Here is a 20,871-nt window from a genome sequence, read left to right on the forward strand (position 1 = left end):
CCTCACACTCAGCAACCTTTACACTCAAAGTCTCTGGGAGGGAAAACCTCCTCCTCCAGATACGTTTCTCTCGTGCAGCTCCTGTTGGTCCCTCTTCTGGATCACCACAGGAATGCGGCTGCACACAGAAGAAAGTTTAGACAATCGATAATCACAGCAGAGAAGATTACCTTTGTGGTAGATGATTTCTCGGCGAGGAGGTGGAGTTGTGATCCGCTTCTTGTAAGGAGGTTAATGAGAGACAGCTGGTGAGGTTGACAGGTGACAGCTGTCACTTCCAATAGCTCTGGCGCCCTCTCATGCTTGAAGCCCGCACTCCAAGCAGGGCGCCGACTGGTGGTGGTGGGCCAGCAGTACCTCCTCTTCAGCGGCCCACATAACACCAAGTACAAAATGTGACCTTGCTAGGCAATTCTGGAACCCATCTCCATATATTTGCCATGTTTGGTGCAAATTGGAGTGAAAATCCTAATTGTTTTACCTTTTACCCTCAATGATCTTGACTCCACTGATAGACCTTGGGTAAATTTTATCTTGCCTGGACAATTTCAGAGCCCACTCCCATATGTGCACCATATTGGATTGAAAAACCTAGATTTTTACCTTTGAACCCAATGGACTCAACCCCAATAAATTGGATCTCTACTGGGCAATTCCAGAACCCACCTAGATATATGTGCCAAGTGTGGTGGACAGTGAAGAAAATCCAAATTTTGATATTTATCTCCAATGATCTTGACCTTTACCAAAACAAACCCTTTAATGACAATTCTGGGTTGACCTTCATCTACACAGCATGTTTGGTGGAAATCAGGATCTGGGAGGAGTCGGGGAACAAGCAAATGTCTCTCAAATTGCAGTACGAGAAGCATTGAATGAATACTTCATGACATGACCTCTGCTTGTAAAGCTCCTGTCTTATTGGAGATGGCAAGCGTGATGAAATAATTAAAGAATTCAACAAGAAATCTCACCTTAAAAATTGAGTCTTATCACCTCTGTAGTTCCCAGATGACTGACTGCTGCTGGCAACGTGTCTGAGAGTGTTTGATTGACTGAAGGCAGAGAAAAGCACAAAAATGAACTCAGATATGTGATTAGACTGTCAAAAAAACTATAATACACTCATTAAAATGGGACACAATGAAGATTTTATCACACTTATTAGCAGGTAATTAGCCCTTTGAAAAATGAATTAATGGGTTCTGTACCAAATTACTTTCTGTAATAACTGTAAAAATCATTGATTAAGATAAGACAGTTCTTTGATTGTGTAGCACTGAAGGCAAAAAAGGGGGAAAAAAATAAAAGGGTTTATGATGAAACATTTCTTTAAAAATTAGCAGTAGGTAGTCTGGTTCTAAGGAAAAGATCATCATGTTCTGCAAAACTTCAATAAGACTGAGAAATTAATTACTTTGTGCATGCTGAAAAAAGAAAAAGGAAAGTCAAAATGTTCAAGGAAATCGGCTGGAAACGTACAATTCAAGGCACGAAACAAAAGCAAGGACAAAGAAAAAATAACTAAAAATGCTGAAATCTGAACGAGTTCTTCAAAGATGCGGTTAATAAATCGGCAATGTACAAACATTAAACTCACTCACGTCACAATTTGTGCAAATGTTTAATTGCTTGTCTTGGCTTAACACAATATTCAGTACAAACAGGATTCATTACTCTTTGATAGTGATGTTGTGCAGAATGCAAATTACGCTAAGCGCTAAAAGAAAAAGAGAACCAGTAAAGGGTGAAGAGAAAAACAACAACAACAAAAAAACATTTTTACATTCCGAGGACAAAGGTAAGTGCCAACAAATGTGAAGAGCTTAAAAAAGTAGTCCATTTAACATTATTTTCCAACATTGTAGAACAGTGCAAAATATTTTAAATAATAATAAAAGAAAAGAGTGCAGACCTCTTCACATTCATAGAAACTAAACATCCCCGAGTTAAATCTGCACTGAAAATGACTTAATAAAAGGACACATAATGTATTAATGGGTTGAATTGGTAAATACTTCTTTGTCTGTACTTTATCTTAACAGCATTTTGTGTAAAAAAAAAAAATCTAAATCCAAAATAAAATAAGTGAGAAATAAGTGCTACTTTGCTGTATTGGTTATCCACAAATGAACATTTTCTGGGAATTACCAAAATTCTGAATATGTAACATACTTATGTTTAAATAGCATGTTTTGCTGTATTGCTAACTGCAGTTAGCGTCACAATATGCGGTCACATGCTTGATGTTAGTATTTGCGGTTACACTAACACGTTTTATTAATGGCTGTTAACGCCATCGACTAACTGTTAATGTCAAGAGCAGTTAAGGTGTAAACCGCTATCCTTAGCATTAACGCGCGTGAGCATGACAGCATATGCTATACTAACGCCTTATTTCATTCTGTGCTGCATGTAGGCCGGTGTGAGATTACAGTTTTCCATATGGGCAGTGTTACTGACAGCACCAGAAAGCCAATTTGGAATAAATTCTAAGGCAAGAATGTTAGCGTAGCTTATTGCAATCCCTCCCCTGGAGCTAATATATCTTAAAATAGGGTTTTATGTGGGTTTCTGGTGTGCTTAAATTCATCGGTGTCTCCTGATGTTTGATGCAACCATCCAGATCCTAAATTTATTCTGTTATTTTATTGTGGTTCATAGACTTTCTGGAGTAGAAACAACGTGCTCTTGCACTTTAGTGATTGTGAACGTAAAGGTGTCAAAAACCATCTACATGGGCCCGAAGTGGTGCATTATGCAACAGTGTGACATAAAAGAAAAACAATCCCAAAGTTTGACCATGTATGCTAATGCTAATCACAGCTAGCATTTTCATTAACATGCTGTGTTTTCAATCATACATACAATGTCAACTTATATCCGTATAAACTTTCATCACTGGTTATCATTTAGCTTTCAGTGGCTCATCACTGGAAGTGCAAAAGAAAATTCTGGAAGAAACTGAGCAGGGAAAACTTATAAAAGGGACACACCTGAGAGACACATAAATACAAGTGTCACTCAATCACTGAACACACAAAAAGGTTTAGAAATCCTAACATTCTGAAATAGTTTAAAGAAATGTTGATCACTTCAGGCAAGCTGAAATGGTCACAAGGGTGTTTTCAGACCGCACAAAGATTTATTTATGTATTTAAATTGTATAGATTTACACCAAAATTATATGAGTGGACCAATTACAAATGTATGTCCTTTCATCAATGTCACTGAAAGTGGTAATCCAGATATGGACTTTTACGTGTCGTTTCAGCCTACAGTTAAGTTATTCCAGGGTGTCTTCTACATACATAAACCTTAACATGTTTAATATCAAACCCCAACCATTTGACACTTTTAACTATTGAAACTTTGTAGTTTTTTCAGAAGGTAAATCTTTTGTAACCAGTAACTGTGTGAACACATTTAAAAAGAGCCTTATTTATAATTAAAAAGAAATAATACCCAATCAATTAACATTTCAATAAACGCGAGCTGAGTTTTTTTTTCCCAAAAATATTAAGATTCCACATTTTAAAAATTCATAAAGTGCTTTACTGTGTTTTTTTATACTGTTCATCTTTGTTTATGTGCTCATACATCCTCCTGTGTACTGAAGGCAAAGTGTCAGTCACAATTCACCAATGAAAATTTGTTCCAGAAAACAGGTAAATTAACGAGAAATAAATATTTCAGGAAATATTATTGAACCAGTTTTGCTCATTTAATAGTCTTGGCATACGTTGATGGTCCAATGACACGTATCTTTTATCCTTGTATGTAATGTGTCCCAGTAGGTGGCACTGTCACAGTACTGTACGAATATCATGCAGTGCAGCCATAGAAGGAATTTTGAAAATAATTTAAAAGAAGTTATGGAAAGACATTTATGGTGTTTTTATGTTCAAGGCATCTGATATACATCCATCTGTTTGCTACGTTGGTGTATTCTGGCAAACAATGAACTCAACAACAACCACCTCCAGCTTATTTGCAATGAAGCAAAGTTACCAATACTTTCGCCAGTAATTTCATTTTTTTTTTTTATAGGTGTAATCACTCTACTCACTATCACATCAATTTTAGACATTTGCAGACTTTTGGTCAGATTTTGTAGAATTTGTGTATTAAATAATAGTGTTGATTCTGAGGCAATGAAAATTATTTGTATCAATCTTGTCCTTATTTGAATCTGTATGAGAATCGCTATCAGTTTTAGATATTTATAGTTGAACAATTTTAGGTTATTTTGATAAGATTTAGCAGAGTTGGTTGAATTACTGGAAAGGCAAAAGAAACTGAAAATAGTTCAACTGTTTCCAGTCGAGCAAATAAGCAATCTGGCAAAATAGTGCCAATCCTGCAACAAATGCACAATATCACCACAGACTTAGACATTAGCTGTACAATAGTTTCAGGCCACATTACTGCAATTTGGTAGAATTGTTGTGCTACACAACATTGCCGATGATGAGGCAGTGAAACAAATTCCAAATTCCATCCTTTTCCGAGCGATCTGGCAAATCCACCCCTTTGTTTTCATTGTGTTGCTTATTGTTGGTCAGGTTCCTAGTGATGTCATCCCACATGCAAACTCACCCCAGGTGAACTCACCCCAGTCTAGGTGAAGTCACCCCTCTGTGTTTTGAGTGAAGTCACCCCACTATGTTTTGAGTGAAGTCACCCCAGTCTAGGTGAAGTCACCCTCTGTGTTTTGAGTGAAGTCACCACACTGTGTTTTGAGTGAAGTCACCACACTGTGTTTTGAGTGAAGACACCCCACTCTAGTAACACAAAATTTCAATGCTGGTAAGTTCATTCAATAGTGTTTATACACATACCACTGGCACCATAGATTCCCTTAATCCAGTTTTGAGACAAGATCATTTTATCCAAGTTTTGGAAAGTACTTTGTTCCCTTAAAAAAAAACAACTAAATTTCTCTAAAATTGTTCCAAGTACATGTCCTGGCTTTAAATATCATCACTCTGCTTTTTTGCATGATTGTTTTACAAAAACACTCCAGCTCAGTGACAGAACACACTGGAGTGAGTTCACCTAAACAAAGTAGGGTGACTTCACCTGGAGTGGAGTGACTTTACCTGGGGTGGGGTGACTTCACCTGGAGTGGGGTGACTTTACCTGGGGTGGGATGACTTCACCTAGAGTGGGGTGACTTTACCTGGGGTGGGGTAACTTTACCTGGGGTGGGATGACTTCACCTAGAGTGGGGTGACTTTAGCTGGGGTGGGATGACTTCACCTAGAGTGGGGTGACTTTACCTGGGGTGGGATGACTTCACCTAGAGTGGGGTGACTTTACCTGGGGTGGGGTGACTTCACCTGGAGTGGGGTGACTTTACCTGGAGTGGGGTGACTTCACCTGGAGTTGGGTGACTTTACCTGGGATGGGATGTTTTTAATGAAAGACGTGCGGGCGGATTGCAGCGTCGGCTCGCAGCCGCCGCGACGCTCCGCCACAGGAAAAACACCTCAGTTGGAAGCCTTAAGGACAAGTTGGAACATGTCCAGCTGTTAAACAATTTCTCATATACTCACTCCACTGAAAGCCATCAAAAGCCGCCTGGATTTTACAAATAGTTATCAACACGGAGGTGTTTTTCCTGTGCCGCCGCACCGCGCCGGCTGCGTCCCGACGCGTGGACCCGTCCGCGCGTCTTTCATTAAAAAAATTTTTAACAGTGGAATATCCGGATAAAATGCTGAAACCAACTTCTTCTGAAGCTTCTCTGTTCTCTCACGACGTCCTGGATCAATAGAGCCTGAAATGTGGAGGTTTTCAGCTTGAAACAGGCTGACGACGGCGCCTGGGAGTGCTGCACGACGTCTCGCACCGTGGAAGTCCTTAAAGCGACAGTATCACCTCAAAATCTCTCATCAGCCATTAAAATTTTCACCGAAAACCAGCTTAATTTTTCGAACCGTGTCCACTTGATGTGTCTCACAGGTTTAGAAAAAATTTTGATCAAACAAAGCGCCAGTCTCTCAGCACTTCTCAGACAAAGGAATTCCGACGAGGGGCTGGACGACTCTCCCACAAGGAGTGCTCACAGGCGAATGACGTCACCGACAGGCGTGGAAAAACTCACGCATGCGCACGAGGGTTAAAGCATGTCTGACGTAAAACATATGAATGAAATCCGTATAGTTTTTGAAAAAATAAAAAGGAACCGTGCTTTATTGACAGACCTCGTATATAATATATATATATATATTATATATCTATATATATTATATATATATATATATATAATATATAATATATGCTTTTATCTGGGTTCCTATGTGCTTAAATTAATCTGTGTCTCCTGATGTTTGATGCAAACATCACATTTGATGCAAACATCACATTTTATTGTGGTTCATGCACTTTATACAGCAGAAGCAATGTGTGTCACAATTTGGTGACTGTGAACGGAAAATATCAAAGAACAACTACTACAACTACATGGGCAGGAAGTGACACAAACATGCAACACTGTGTCAATAAAAACAATCTCAAAGTTTGACCATGTATGCTAATGCTAATTACGGCTAACATTTTCATAACATGCTGTGTTTGGAATCAAACTACATACCAACTTACGTATATCCAGTATAAACTTTCATGACAGGTTATCATTTGGGTTTCAGTGCTCATCACTGGAAGTGCAAAAGAAACTCTAGGACAACTTTTAAAGGGACAATACCTGAGACACAGATAAATAAAAGTGTCACTCAATAACACAAAAACATTTGAAAATCCTTAACATTCTGATATAGTTTAAAGAAATGTCCAATAAACTCAATGTTCAAATTAAAAACCTTTTCAGCAAACTAATATGGTCACAATGTGTCTTAGTTGTTTTCAGATGACACCAAGATGTATTTATTTAGTTTTAATTGGATAAACGCACATGAAATTATGTGAGTGGACCAATTACAATGTATGTCCTGTTTCCTCATCATAGTCACAAAGTAGTACTCCAAATATGGACCATTACATGTCGTTTCAGGCCTAATATTAAATTATTCTAGGCTATGTTCTACATACCTAGACTTTAGCATATTTAATATCAAACCCCAACCATTTGACACTTTTAACTATTGAAACTTTGTAGTTTTTTTTTAGACATTTTTTTTTAAATCAGTAACTGTGTGAACACATCTAAAAATAGCTTTATTTATAATTAAAAATAAACTAGTGTATTGCCCATGGGGATCCATGGGCTCTAGATTGGGCCGTGTTTTGTAAATAGGTAGCTGACATTTTCAAGGGTGGTAATAATATTATGCAAAAGTTTCTATAATGATTTGGAATGGCGTGTGAGTCCAGAATGCAATTATCAACATCCATTGTTCACTGTTGTTATGTAATAGCCATAATTTCTCCAAAAATATTAGTCCTATCAACTGTTCTGTTTTTGTGGTGTTCATCATTGACCCAAAATACATAAGCATACCAAACAGCAAATGTCAGCTCTCCCTAGTTTCTCGATGTTTAAAGGTACATGCAGGCATGCATACACATATAGAGAGGCCACCTTCGCTTTTAAAATAGATGATTTACCCCAACTGCTGGAATGGCGTGTCCGCGTGTGAGTCCACAATGTAATTAGCAATGTTGATTGTCACTGTTGTTAGCTATAACCGTAGTTTCTCCAAAAATATTTCGCCTAGATCAACGTTCCATTTCAGAGGTGTTTATCCTTGACCCAAAATTACATAAGCATACCAACAACAAATGTCAGCTCTCCCCCAGTTTGTCCGTGATCAAAGCCAAACACCACAACACATGCCTACACATACAGAGAGGCCACGTGGTTTTTAATTTAATAGATAATTCACACATATCACTTAACATTTCAATAAACGCGAGCTGAGTTTTTTTTTCCCGAAAAATATTAAGATTCCACCTTTAAAAAATATACAATATACCTAAAGTGCTTTTTCTGTTTTGTTGGTAACTGTTCCCTCTTTGTTGACATACTCATACATCCTCCTGTGTACTAAGGCCAAAGTGTCAGTCACAACTTCAGTCTGATTTCACCAATGAAAATTTGTTCCAGAAAACAGGTAAATCACATGAAATAAATATTTCATGAAATTTTTATTGGACCAGTTGCTATTTACTATGTCTCTACATCCGTGGTTGGTCTAATGGCATTTACCTTTTATCCTTGTATGTAATGTGTCCAGCAGGTGGCACTGTCACAGTTACTGTACAAACACCAGGCAGTGCACCACAGAAGGAATTCAGAAAATAATTTCAAACAAGTTGTGGAACGACATTTATGTTTTTTGTTTTTTTTTTATCTTCAAAGCATCTGATATATGTCCATCTGTTGAGCTATGTTGGTTTTCTGGAATACATTCAAGTATACCCCTTTTGTTATTCGATAGGAGGATCGACAGGGGATGTCGTGTTTTGCTGAGGTTATAAAGCCCAAAGTGAATTGTGGTTTTACAAAGTACAATCTGTAAAGCAATCTAAAATAACACGTGAAATCCTATGAATTGTACTCAGCCAGTATTTGTGCAGCTGGTTGACTGACTGCTTGTGTCAACGATGTAACGCCAGCACTTTTCAATAAACACCTTTTACAGACGATTGGAGGTTCATTCAGACATCTGCCAAAGCTTTTGTTTTTCAGTTGTTGTACAGTGAGCAAATGTCAGTGTCAGGCTGAAACAAAATGTCACAAATATACCATCACAGTCTATCATTGCGCCCATATGGCTGTAAACTAATTGTGGTTTGGGATTTATGATTTGATCTGGGCATAAAAGAACAATAAATTTCAAAGAATTATTCTTCAAAAGCCACATGCTAGCAACATGCTTTTGCTAATCAAGATGCAGTGCAAGTCAACAATGAACTTATTAACTACAACCTCCGGCTTATTTGCAGTAAAGCCAATTTACCAATATTTTCATCAATAATTGTATTTTTTATAGGTGTAATTACTCTACACACTCACGGACTCACTATCTCATCAGTTTTAGACATTTGCAGACCTTTGGTCAGATTTGTAGAATTTGTGTGTTAAACAATAATGTTGATCATGATGCAATGATTCTTTCCCTTATTTGAATCTGTACAAGGTTGATTTGACTGAATTGTTGTGCAAAGGGCACATCTTAACAACATGCAATTGCTCCTCAGGAAGCCTAGTAGCAATGTGTCACAGTTGTATCAATTGTGGCAACAACTGGATCTGTACTTGATGGAAACGATATTGGAGAATCAATATCAGTTTTAGACAATTTCTAGTTGAACAATTTTAGGGTTATTTGGTAAGATTTAGCAGAGCTGGTTGAATTACCGGAACGACAAAAGAAACTGCAAATAGCTCAACTATTTCCAGTCCAGCAGATAAGCAATCTGGCAAAATAGTGCCAGTCCTGCTGTGGGGACGTTTTGCCTGGTAGATTCCCCTTCCCTTTAGTTTAATGTGGTGAGTGAACTCAAGACTCAAAGACTAACAGGAAATGCAGATCAAAATCAGATGTATTAAAAAGATACCTTCACGGAATGAACAGAGAGTCATTATTACAGCGCTGGACTCCTGCAGCAAACATTCCCCCCTGGAGTTCCATACAAGCTTCCCAATGTAGCGTCCCACCTATTTTTAAGCCTGCACTTGGCCCACACCCAGGTGGATGGGCTTTGCCCTGTGCATGGATCAGTAGAGCTATGTGATTGGTTGGAAAGCATTGCATTTGGCATGTGTATGCGTGTGTCTTGTGTGGTGTGATAAGCAAAGAATGGTATGTTTCATGACGCTTGTTTCCCTGACAGAGATATGAAGTTATCAAGTGGTCTGGGGACATACTGTCCAGCACTGCTCTTAGTTGGATCTGTACCAGGTGGAGGCAACAAATGCACAATATCACCACTGACTTAGACGTTGGCTGTAGGATTGTTTTAGTTTTGTCGACATTTGGTAGAGTTGTTGTGCTACGCAACATTGCCGATCATGAGGCAGTGAAAAAATTCCGAATTCCAGCCTTTTACTAGCGATCTGGCAAGTCTATGCCTTTGCTTTCATTGTGTTGCTTATTGTTGGCCAGTACAATGTTTGCTGTCTTTCATTTGGTGACATTACACCTTCATCACGTTTTTGGTCTTCATAGGTTCCATCTCAAGTTCACTGGAGGTGTACACTGGGTTGTCATAGCAACGCGAGTCCTCCTCCCCATGCTGTTGCCTCGCAAAACTGACGAAAACCTGAAAGACAGTGGAGAGGAAGGTGGAACATGTAATCACAGAATAATAATGATACATACAGAGTACTGTGGGGTCGCAGATGTTTCTCTACCTATCTTATTTTGGTTATCCGCCCCACTGGACTCATACACAAACAAATAGTGGTTTCAGACAGTGAGGCACATGTACATGAGTCCCCAAACAAGGGCTATGAAGCATCCAGCACGCGTCTCGGCACACACAGCGACTGTCAGTTTGACTTCTTTGACCAGCAGAGAAAGAGAATAAAACAATCATTCTTCTCTCCATGATGCCCATTTAATGTCAGAAGAAATCAATCCTGCAGCGTTTGTAAAAACGCTGTGTGTATTTCACTGCGCTGTAAACACTGCTGTATCCCGGGCTATTTTGCCTGCTATTATTTGCTGCCTTCAACCTTTTTTCACCCAAAAGAAGAAGCAATGAAACTGATGATATCAAATGGTAAGAGTGCTGCTTTTTCATTAAAGGATTCTTTTTTTTTTTTTTTTTTTTTTGCGGCGGTGGCGGCTTAAACTGTGAATGGAAGCTGATAAGAGAATTACCCAATTTTATTTGCAATCCAAATCGTTTTCTCTAAAACCTTCACATCTGGCGGTTGGCGTTGATATAGCATGTGTTTAAATGTAAGCATAAAAAAATGAAAAGGCACCCAAGCTTGAGATGGGGGGGGTCACAACTACCTTGAAACTGCAAGGCAAGCTCCGGCTGCAGAATGCCCGAGGCAAAAGTAAGTTTGCTTGTGTTTGTGCAATGCTGGAACATCAGCAGATCATCAGATAAGAATGACAGTACCAACAAACACAGCCTGCACCCATCTCTCTCGACTTCTGACCCTGCCACCGGCTGATATTGGCTCCATCTGCGCAGGATTTCATATTCAGAGTACATTTACTCTTAGCTAATAAAGATTTTTTTTTTGGCTGCAACAAAATCTATGGTGTGCTGTGCTTCCATCCATAATGGCATTTAGCCAACCGCCATGAGTGGCGGTTTTTTGAATAACAGAGAGATACCAGTGTTAATAACATTAAAGACGGGGCATTTCAGTGTTCATCTGATGCCAGTTGAAGCAGGACAGAAGAGTGGAAGGAAGTGGAACCTCTACAGTATATCAAAGGAGATGTTGCAGAACATAAAGTGGGCGATTATAAATATGTGCCATCCACACTGGTGGATGGCGCAATGCATCTTTGAAAAATTCTTTAGGAGAAGAAAATCTAGCCTTTTAGTATACAATGAAAAAATAAACACCTACACAAAGTACACGACTGCAAAAGATTTAGGCGAATCTAAAACGTGTAGCCGCGTACACGAGCTTATGACTATGTAGGTAACACAAAGCACAGTTTGTGTTCTCTTTAATCACATCCATTAGGCGTCAAATGTCAATGTAACAATATCTGGTGGAAACAGCAATAAGCAATAATAGTAAAGCCCGTGTCACACCATGAGGGATCAAGGAAATGTATGAGGAGCTGATATTTTCAGTGTGTTCATTTTTGTCTGACAAAAAAACATTTCCCATCCACAAAATGGATTTCTTGTCAGCTAATATCTGCTGAGTCTGTCAGAAAGTTTTGTGCATGCTCAAAGCAGACATCAGGTGGCAAGCTTTCCCGCTGCCCACATGTTTATTTACAGTTTTGTCCTCTACTTATTGACTGTTATGATGCTCATGCTTTTATATCCCATGTATGTTGGATGGTTCAAATTGGGGTTCTGATTGGCCAAAGCTCTCGTGAGAGGTGTGAATTCTGTATAAACAGATATAGGACCCTATGCTGTAACATGCAGTGCAGCTGTTCCAAGTCAGATGACTGAAGAAAAAGACACCACACCTGCATGGTTTTGAATTTTTTTTTTTTTTTTACCTGTCAGATTTTCTTGGTGAAGAGGTGCCGCAGAGTTGTTTGATATCTTCACTGCGAGGACAGCACACAAACATAGTGAGAAAAGTGACGCCATGCTTTCAGACTAAGGCAAACCCCACTCAAATCCTGCTTCCCCTAGCGAGCATTTGTCTTGAAACTGGTACAATAGTTCTGCTGAATGCAACTCTGTGAGTTGCCAGTGGAAATACAACGTCTTCTGTGGATCACAACCACAAATCATGGTAGACCAACAGATTTTGCAATTTTGCCAGCAGACCAAATAAATATATGATTTATCCATTTGCTCTCGCGACCACAGTGTGACACAGGCTTAACTAACCATTGCAGGTATAGAAAACCTGATTATTTTTAACCTCTTCTCATGAAAATCTCGTAGCAAACTGTATGGAACTAATGCACAAAAATGTACACATATATGCATGTATCTTTTTTAAAGCAGGGCTGGTGGCCAGGCGGTTAAGTGTGCTTGCTTTCGATGCGGAAAGTTCCTGCTTTAAGACCACCACTGCCCACTTTGATATAATGTGGAGTTGTGTCAGGAAGGGCATCCGGTGTAAAATCTGTGCCAAATCAACATGCAGCGCCACCTCAGATGTGCTGTGGTGACCCCGAGTGAAAAACACAGGAGAAGCCGAATGGACTTACTATGTTACTATTTCTTAGCCAAATTCGTATATATGCCATGTCTTCCTTTGCTGGGAGGCAGTGATGCCAAATGCAGTAAGTCATTATTATGTTATTAACATTATTGTTACTATAAACAAACATAATCCAAACCAAAACACAAATTTGAATTTGTGAAGTTGCGCACGCGTGTGGACAGTTTGCAGGAATATGCAAATGTCACGCATAATGTTTCGGCCAAGTGGTCATTGCACTTGTTTTCAAAACAGAAGCTGAAAGAACTGACAAATGGCAATTTACTTTTCATATAATATCATATAAAACGCGTAACAAGACTCAATAGGTTTTCAGCACAGTGCAAGATTTTACACACTAACAAGCGTGGGATCAAAAAATTGCCAAAAAGGCTTCAACACAAGCAATTTTAAAAAATGCTGTTTGATTTTTTTTTAACCTCAAGATAAAGAAGCTATGCTGTTTCCCGTGGCCATAAGTTAAAAAGTATAACGCAATACTAAATACCCTCAGCTATATGAGCATTGTGTTCTTTATAATTTGCAGTTGTTTAATTAATTATTAAGATCATCTTGTCTTACCTACAATTTGTATATGTTCAATAAAGCCCATCTATCAATCAATCAATCAATCAATCAATCAAAAACAATATTTACATTTTAACAGCATCTGCAGGGGGCCTTGCATGTGCGTGTACATGAGCTATTGACAAAAACTGAGGTTGTGCAAATCAAGCAATATTTGTTGATCACCCTCTGTGCATTTGCAGGTATTAATGAGACAAATTTAAATCCATAGGAAGGTAGCTTTGAATTAACGTAAGTTAGCGTGCATGCTAACGTCTGCAAAATGTCTCGTAAATGACTTCAGAGGTCTTATCAGTCTATAAAACAGCATTTTCAGTTTTAGAAGTGTTTATTTCTCGCTAGTTTTTACATAATATATGAGAAAGGTGTTATTTCCAGCCAAAAAGGAAGCAAAGTTAGCAGCTAGCAAAACCAGGAAGTGACATCACCACACTAATGTCCGCTAAATGTTTTTTAAATCATTCCACAGGTGTTATCAGGTTACAAAAAACACCATTTTCAGTTTTACAGGTGTTATATTTAGCCCAAAATGAAGTGAAGTTAACAGCTAGCGACAACAAGAAGTAACATCACCACACTTATGCTGCATTCACACCGGATGCCACGCGAGCGACGGTGGTGAGAGGTTGCCATGTAATCCCTATGGAAGGATGTGCTGTGGCGCCACAAAAGTCCAAGCCACGCAATGCGATGCGATGGACGTGAATAAAGTGATGCGAATAAAGCGATTTTGAGCGAATGCCGTGTTGGTTGCGCAATATCGCGTTGCATTTTGTCGCGTCGCATCGCCCTCTTCCCCAAGTTGAAAAATCTTAACTTTTTCGTCTTGTCACGCCGCATTGACCAATCAGGGACTGGATATGTAGTGACGTGGAGATGTCTGGAGTTTATACTTGATGTGCACATGTCCTGTTTCTGGCAATCAGCCTGTGAGCAGGACTTATTTCATATATCAGCAGCTAGTTTTTGTTCTTTGTTCAAATGTGCGTGCGTGAATGGGACTGGATCCGAGGCAGAAGTGTGGCTGAAAGCGGCCGTCATCCAGATGCAGCTCCTGCAGCAAATGATGAATTTGTGGCATCGTGTGGCGTCCGGTGTGAACGCAGCTCAAGCAGAGCAACACACCGGGCGATGGTGGCGCGTCCATCACCAGGCGAGGGATGTGAATTTGTGGTGTCGCGTGGCGTCTGGTGTGAATGCGGCATAACGTCCACGCGATCATTCCATAAAACAGGAACAGAATGTGACATTTTAACCTCTTAAAATACCCCTTAAAATAGGTCAAGGTTAGCCATCTTTGAACTTGTGCAAGGCCCGTGTCTCAAGAATATTCCCTGTGAATTTGAAGACTCTGGCCATAATAGGACTGGAGTTATGCTGAGCACAGACAGACGGATGGTTGGACAAAAAGCCTTTGCAATACCTGATGGATGTATTTGATGGCCTTGGGTTAAAAGGGTACTCATTGATGACTTCTTTCCCATTTGTGTTTTAAATGGCATAGGACAATTTTTGGTATTCTAAAGATAGAGCGGCACTGTGGAAAGACGGATGGATGCTGCAGGATATGACAACACCGATGAGCCAAACTTTTGCTTTTTAAAATGGCAAAGCAAATGGAAGTAAATATAGATCTGAGCTTAATGTATAAACATGAGAAACTGTGGGATCTCTGCATCTTCAGAATCATGACATTTAAGAATCCAACAGATCTGAGAGCCGATGTTAAAGCAGCGATAAAGTGACACACTAAGTAGCACATATACAGTGGTTCATTCTTACCACATTATTTACTTAAAAAAAGCTACCTTTATTTTTCCAGCACCCCTCCTGCAACACCTCTGCCGTCTGCATTAACACTTCCACTCCAGGCTGTGTGGATCAATATTAATTGTGGCGCGAGTCGAGCCATACACTGTAGGTCAAAGCTGTTCTCGATAAATCATCGGCTGGAAGGTGACAGTCTGGGTCTGCACATTCTCCCCTTGGTGTTTAAAGACGGTAACCTCTTGTTCCAGTTGTGATTTATTTACTGCCTATGATCTGGTAAATACTGACCAGCGGGAGAAAATAGTCTTTCTGATGAGAAAGTTGAAATACAAATGAATGCCATGTGGCGGATAGTCGTGCTTGTTGAACGTCCCCGACCAATCAATCAATCAATCAATTTCATTTATATAGCGCCAAATCACAACAAACAGTTGCCCCAAGGCGCTTTATATTGTAAGGCAAAGCCATACAATAATTACAGAAAAACCCCAACTGTCAAAACGACCCCCTGTGAGCAAGCACTTGGCGACAGTGGGAAGGAAAAACTCCCTTTTAACAGGAAGAAACCTCCAGCAGAACCAGGCTCAGGCAGGGGCAGTCTTCTGCTGGGACTGGTTGGACCAAAGGAAAAGAAAATGAACGCGCAAAGACAAATGCGTCCAGATGGATTTTTGTTTATCCAAAAAGCTTTTTACCTCCAACGAGGAGCCGGCGGGTGACTTTAAGGAATTCAGTCTGGCTTCCGCCGCGCTAATGGGCGAGTTTGGTCGACCAGGCACACGCACGGTCACCTAAAACCACCTGATTACATTAGCTCCCCAGGGCCATTTGGAAAACAGAAAATGATGCTACATGCTGCAGTGTGTAGGGCTTAGTTTATCTCACCAATCAGGCCTTCCACATAGTCCACTTTGCTTGGAATAAAAAGGAACATATATTTATATATATATAAATAATAAAAAAAAACAAGATGCTCAAGCTTGATTTTCAATCAATACTGGGACCTTGTGACTTAACTACCTCAGCCACACCAGCTCAGACATGCCAAAATAAGACAAGACAATCTGTAGGCAAGGGTAAAGTTTAAAATCTGATGGAGTTCGAGGAGAAACTTCAAACATATTGATTGATGACCTATTGATCTTTCGAGCTAAGTGGGCACTTCAGAGAACTGCAGGAGGCCGTCCATCTTGGAGATGGGCCTAAATCAAACCTAATTCGGGCATGGTCATTGGAGTTAAACTGTCCGTCTCCTGCTCAGAGGAGAAACCGGCAACTCAGCTCGGTTTGCTCTCCGAATAGTAAACAACTTTAAATGGCCTTCGCAATGCAAGAAAATATTCCAACTTGGATTCAATTGGAACACCAGTCTGAAAAGGGCAATTTGTGAGGCTGCAAATCTCCACCAAAGCACCATCTTGCAGGATTTTGGGGTGTCTATTGGCAGATATGGAACACAACAAATTTGTGCATTTTCATGAGGTTAGAATCAGCAGGGCCCCTCATGGAGGTCGCCAAGTTGCACCACCATGTTGATAGCAGCCCAGTGTCACGCTTGATAAGTCACATTTTCGTGATGCAGTCAAGTTTAGTTCACTAATTTAGGCCTTAACCATAATGCCCCACCCCCTCCCCCATCCGTGTCACCCCAAATTTTGGAATACCATTACGAAAACGTAACATGTTTTGTGACGGTATCACAAACCAATAGATTAAATCAGTTTTCGTGATGCCATCACGAACTGGCGTGAGATTGGATTCTTGATACAGGTGCCCAAAAGGGACATTCATAATCAATGTTTCACATTCTGCAGGGCGAACACCCACCACTTGCTACTGATTGTTAGCGCAGGCTAGCAAGTCCAACAACCCTAATTTTTGTGAAACGGGCTGAATCCCCATCGTCAAAGGAACAAGAACATGAAGGTTAACAAAATCATGACCGATGACGACATCGTGCAATCTGCGGCCATACCACAAGATGGCACTAAACCCTGCACACTGTAGCTTTAAGGTATTATAAAATTTCTTGGCTTTTGCAATTTCTTGGCAGCTTCTTCTCGAAATTTTACAGTCTCCAATATCAGCAAATACCTTTTCAACATGTTCTTATAGAATAGATACTGCAAAATAATGCCATGCTTTGCAAAGAAATTCAGTTCCTTTGTGCAGAAATGCTGAGAAAATTCTGTGCTGGCACAGGCTGAATTGAAAAATCCATATATCGCCACAGTTATCAAACAGACTTCATATCAATCTGAAAACATGGGCTCAGTTGAAGCTAAACAATGTGGACCTTGGGCAAATCACCGCATTTATTTTCACTCAGCTAAAGGCCCTGAGTGATTTTACTTTCATCTGTGCTGTTAAAAAACATATTCCCTAGGATATTTTCAGCGGTGACCAGCTGGGAAAACACAAGCGTACAACAAAAAGCTATTTTTTCTCTCCAAATGTTGAAGTACGACTTAAACTAGAAATGTCAATTTGCTGCAAAACCCATTAATACAGTCAGGTGCATAAGTACTTGGATAGAAACCATTTTTTTAGCTTTGCGAAGGGAAACCACTTGGCTGTAGTGTAGTGGCAAACAAGTTAATTTTCCTGCAAGAAAACAAAAGACAACGAGGTTGGTATCTCCCATGTGCCTTCTGACAAATTGTGGTCGACACATACTTCTCTGCACCATGACCGATTTGGTGACTTGGGCATGTTCATGTATCCTTCTCCCATCTTGTCTTGAGAAAAATGGTTAGAAAAGTGATGAATTGTATTCAAAATAATCCTTATATTCAATTTGGCCAATACGCCATCCAAAACGGAGGGCTGTGTACAAAAATGGCTGCAATTCCAAAAAGTAATCACAACCATCACATCTTAATTGGATCATTTCCCAACTCACTGTGGTGATGCACACAGGTAAAATTACAAAAATTGTGTCACTGTCCAAATACTTGTGTACCGACAAAACTTTGACAAAAATATGTTAAAATTTCAAAGGCGAATGTGCAGTAAATCTTGGGGTGATTCTTGCAGAAATCTGCAGTCCCGCCCACTTAATGACTAACTCAGTTAATCCAGTGATTGCACTCGTAATCAAAAGGGAAAAAACAAATTTGCAAAATCTGACCCCTTCAAAGTAGCAGACGACTGTGTATCTTGGAATTTTACAAGAACCAGAGTGCCGTTAGCAGAGTTTATTCATCTTATGCTCCCGCTGCACCTGTATTTTTATTGACTTTAATAGATATTGTAGATTTAATTCTGTATTTGAGAATAACGCCACCATTAACTTTAATATTCTGAGCTCTGTATTACTGTATTTCTTCAAGGGCTCAAATATTATTCATGTGTGCTTAAAGTTATGTTTAACAAGCAACAAAGGTGTGCAGTTTCCTCACAGAAGCCGGTGCTGAAGAATAAATGATGCTTGATGGTTTTATGGAAGTATTTCATGAAATTAGACAATTAGAACTCAGTTATGAAGATGTAAAACAGAAGCACAAGAAAAAAAAAAAAAAAAAACACGAGGGGAAGCCACATATTCTGCGAGTGGAAGGTTTCCTTGCCACAGATGAGCTCAGTAGGTGACTTCAGAGATGATTAGGACTTTAAGTTCAACTCATCAGTGAAACTACTTGCAGATGTGCCAAGTTGCAAAGAAAACTTGCACTGTCTTGGCCTTTCATGTCAGACTGTTGGTCACCCCTGGTTGGGACATATTGGCATTACTTTGGGTCTTACCTGATCCAGAGTGGTCTGGGATACAGAATAGTCCTCCACACAAAACCTCTGCTGATGACAGGAGAACTGGTTGAAGATGGTGGCCAAGGCGCCCTCTCTGTACGGGAACTGATACTGCAAAGTGTTGTGATGCTTCTCCTTCAGTATGCTGCCAGGGAAAGCCTGTTGAACAAAGTCCTCAATGGACTTCAAGTCAGGAGGAGAACCCCCAACCCTGATGATCACCGTGTAGCCATCACCAAACCTGGAAGAAAAATCAAAGTGACTGGACCGAACAAGCGTGAGCGCGTAGGTTTTCCATCCTGTGGTCCGTGTTATTCCAAGATATCCTGCTGCCATTAATATCAAGATAATGGACAAAGAAATATCCCTCAAATATATGAAATAAAATAGTTCTACAATATAAACAATTAAACAATCAATCCTTGAAACAAACCACAGATGCAGGGGCACATATTTTATTATTCTCAGATAGAAATATGATTCTGCGATCATCAGTCTTGTTTTGGGAAAGATAAGTCGTTCCTCGATTTATTCATTTATGCCTGTCTGCTTTCCAGTCATTTATTCAGCCTCTGTCTTCAGGCTAAAATACATACACATTGGATTTGTCTGGTTTGGATCCAGATGATGTCATTATTATTCAGGATATTAAAACTCTGCTGAACAGTCACAGCTGTTTGTCTTTAGTTTTTGTTAATTTCCAATGAACTGTCTGTTTGATTTGTTTGCATTTGTGTAGCTATGAAACCATTATGTCCCAGTGTGGAACCTTCTTACACATAAAGTCAGATGTATGTTTGTATGTCTGCCTATAATGTAATATGTATTATGTTGAGTAATATGTAATATGTATTATTATATGGTATAGGATTTTGCCAACTTCTGATTGGCCCATTCGCCACTTTCTGAGCTGTACCACATGCTGAATTGAAGTCAAAAGTCTATAATTGTATAATTGTATAATGTAATACAGAGTATGTGGAGTACCATTTAATATGTGAGGTAATGAGTAGTAAGAAATTAATACGTGTGCACTGGGCAGGATTAAGGATGAGGATCTGCACCTCCAAATCTGGCACACCCTGCCTGCCTGCACATATCACCGTGTCATAGGATCTGCACCTCCAAATCTGAGATCATGGTCTTCTGGGAAAAGGGTGGATTGTCCCTTCTGTGTCAGGGGAGAGTTATTGCCCCAAGTAAAATTCAGCTATGTCAGGGTCTTATTTACATGTGGGGGTGAGCTTGACAGATGGATTGGGACTAATGTAACTTTGCATATTATGTGCATGGAAGCACTTATTTAATACTCATTTCCATAAAGCTTGAAGATGTATTTTTTAAAAGTGACTTTCAGAACTGGATCACGCCACGAGGCTCAAACTGGCAGAACCGACTGGGAATGAGTTGTGATCAGATGTCCTACATCACATATTTCAGATTTTTTATTTTTTTTTATTTATTTTGAAGTAAGGATAGAATTTGAGCCAGTCGACATCCATAAACTGGTTCCATAGAATAAAGGGAATGAGGACGTTTAAACTGGGGCACCAATCTTCCACCTGGTGCAACATGTCAGAGGACTAAGATCATCAAAAAGTAGGTCAAAAGTCCAGAACAGTGCTGTATAAAAAGCGCAACACTAAGATGCACTTTTAATAAGTGTTTTCACAATGCCTGCACATATCACCGTGTCACAGGATCTGCACCTCCAAATCTGAGATCATGGTCTTCTGGGAAAAGGGTGGATTGTCCCTTCTGTGTCAGGGGAGAGTTATTGCCCCAAGTAAAATTCAGCTATGTCAGGGTTTTATTTACATGTGGGGGTGAGCTTGACAGATGGATTGGGACTACATCTGAGGTCCTACTGATGTTGCACTTGACTGTCATGGTGAATAAAGAACCAAGCCAGAAGTCAATATGCTCCTATCTCACCTATGGTCATGAACATTGGGTACTGACCAAAAGAACAAGGTCATGGATAG

The 20,871-nt window shown here is 39.7% G+C and overlaps 1 protein-coding gene across 1 annotated transcript in view; it reads right to left on the reverse strand.

Moving 5' to 3' along the window:
- Positions 1-10,006: 10,006 nt before the first annotated feature.
- Positions 10,007-20,871, reverse strand: part of LOC117505392 (phospholipid-transporting ATPase ABCA1-like) — a 282,727-nt gene continuing 271,862 nt past the window's right edge. The window contains exons 49-50 of the mRNA XM_034165037.1: positions 18,884-19,127; positions 10,007-10,230 (exon numbers count right to left, since the gene is read on the reverse strand). Coding sequence (XP_034020928.1) covers positions 10,105-10,230; positions 18,884-19,127 — 370 coding nt within the window. The 3' untranslated portion in view covers positions 10,007-10,104. The remainder of the gene's footprint in view (positions 10,231-18,883; positions 19,128-20,871) is intronic.

This window comes from Thalassophryne amazonica, chromosome 23 (assembly GCF_902500255.1).
Source record: "Thalassophryne amazonica chromosome 23, fThaAma1.1, whole genome shotgun sequence".
Lineage (NCBI taxonomy): Eukaryota > Metazoa > Chordata > Actinopteri > Batrachoidiformes > Batrachoididae > Thalassophryne > Thalassophryne amazonica.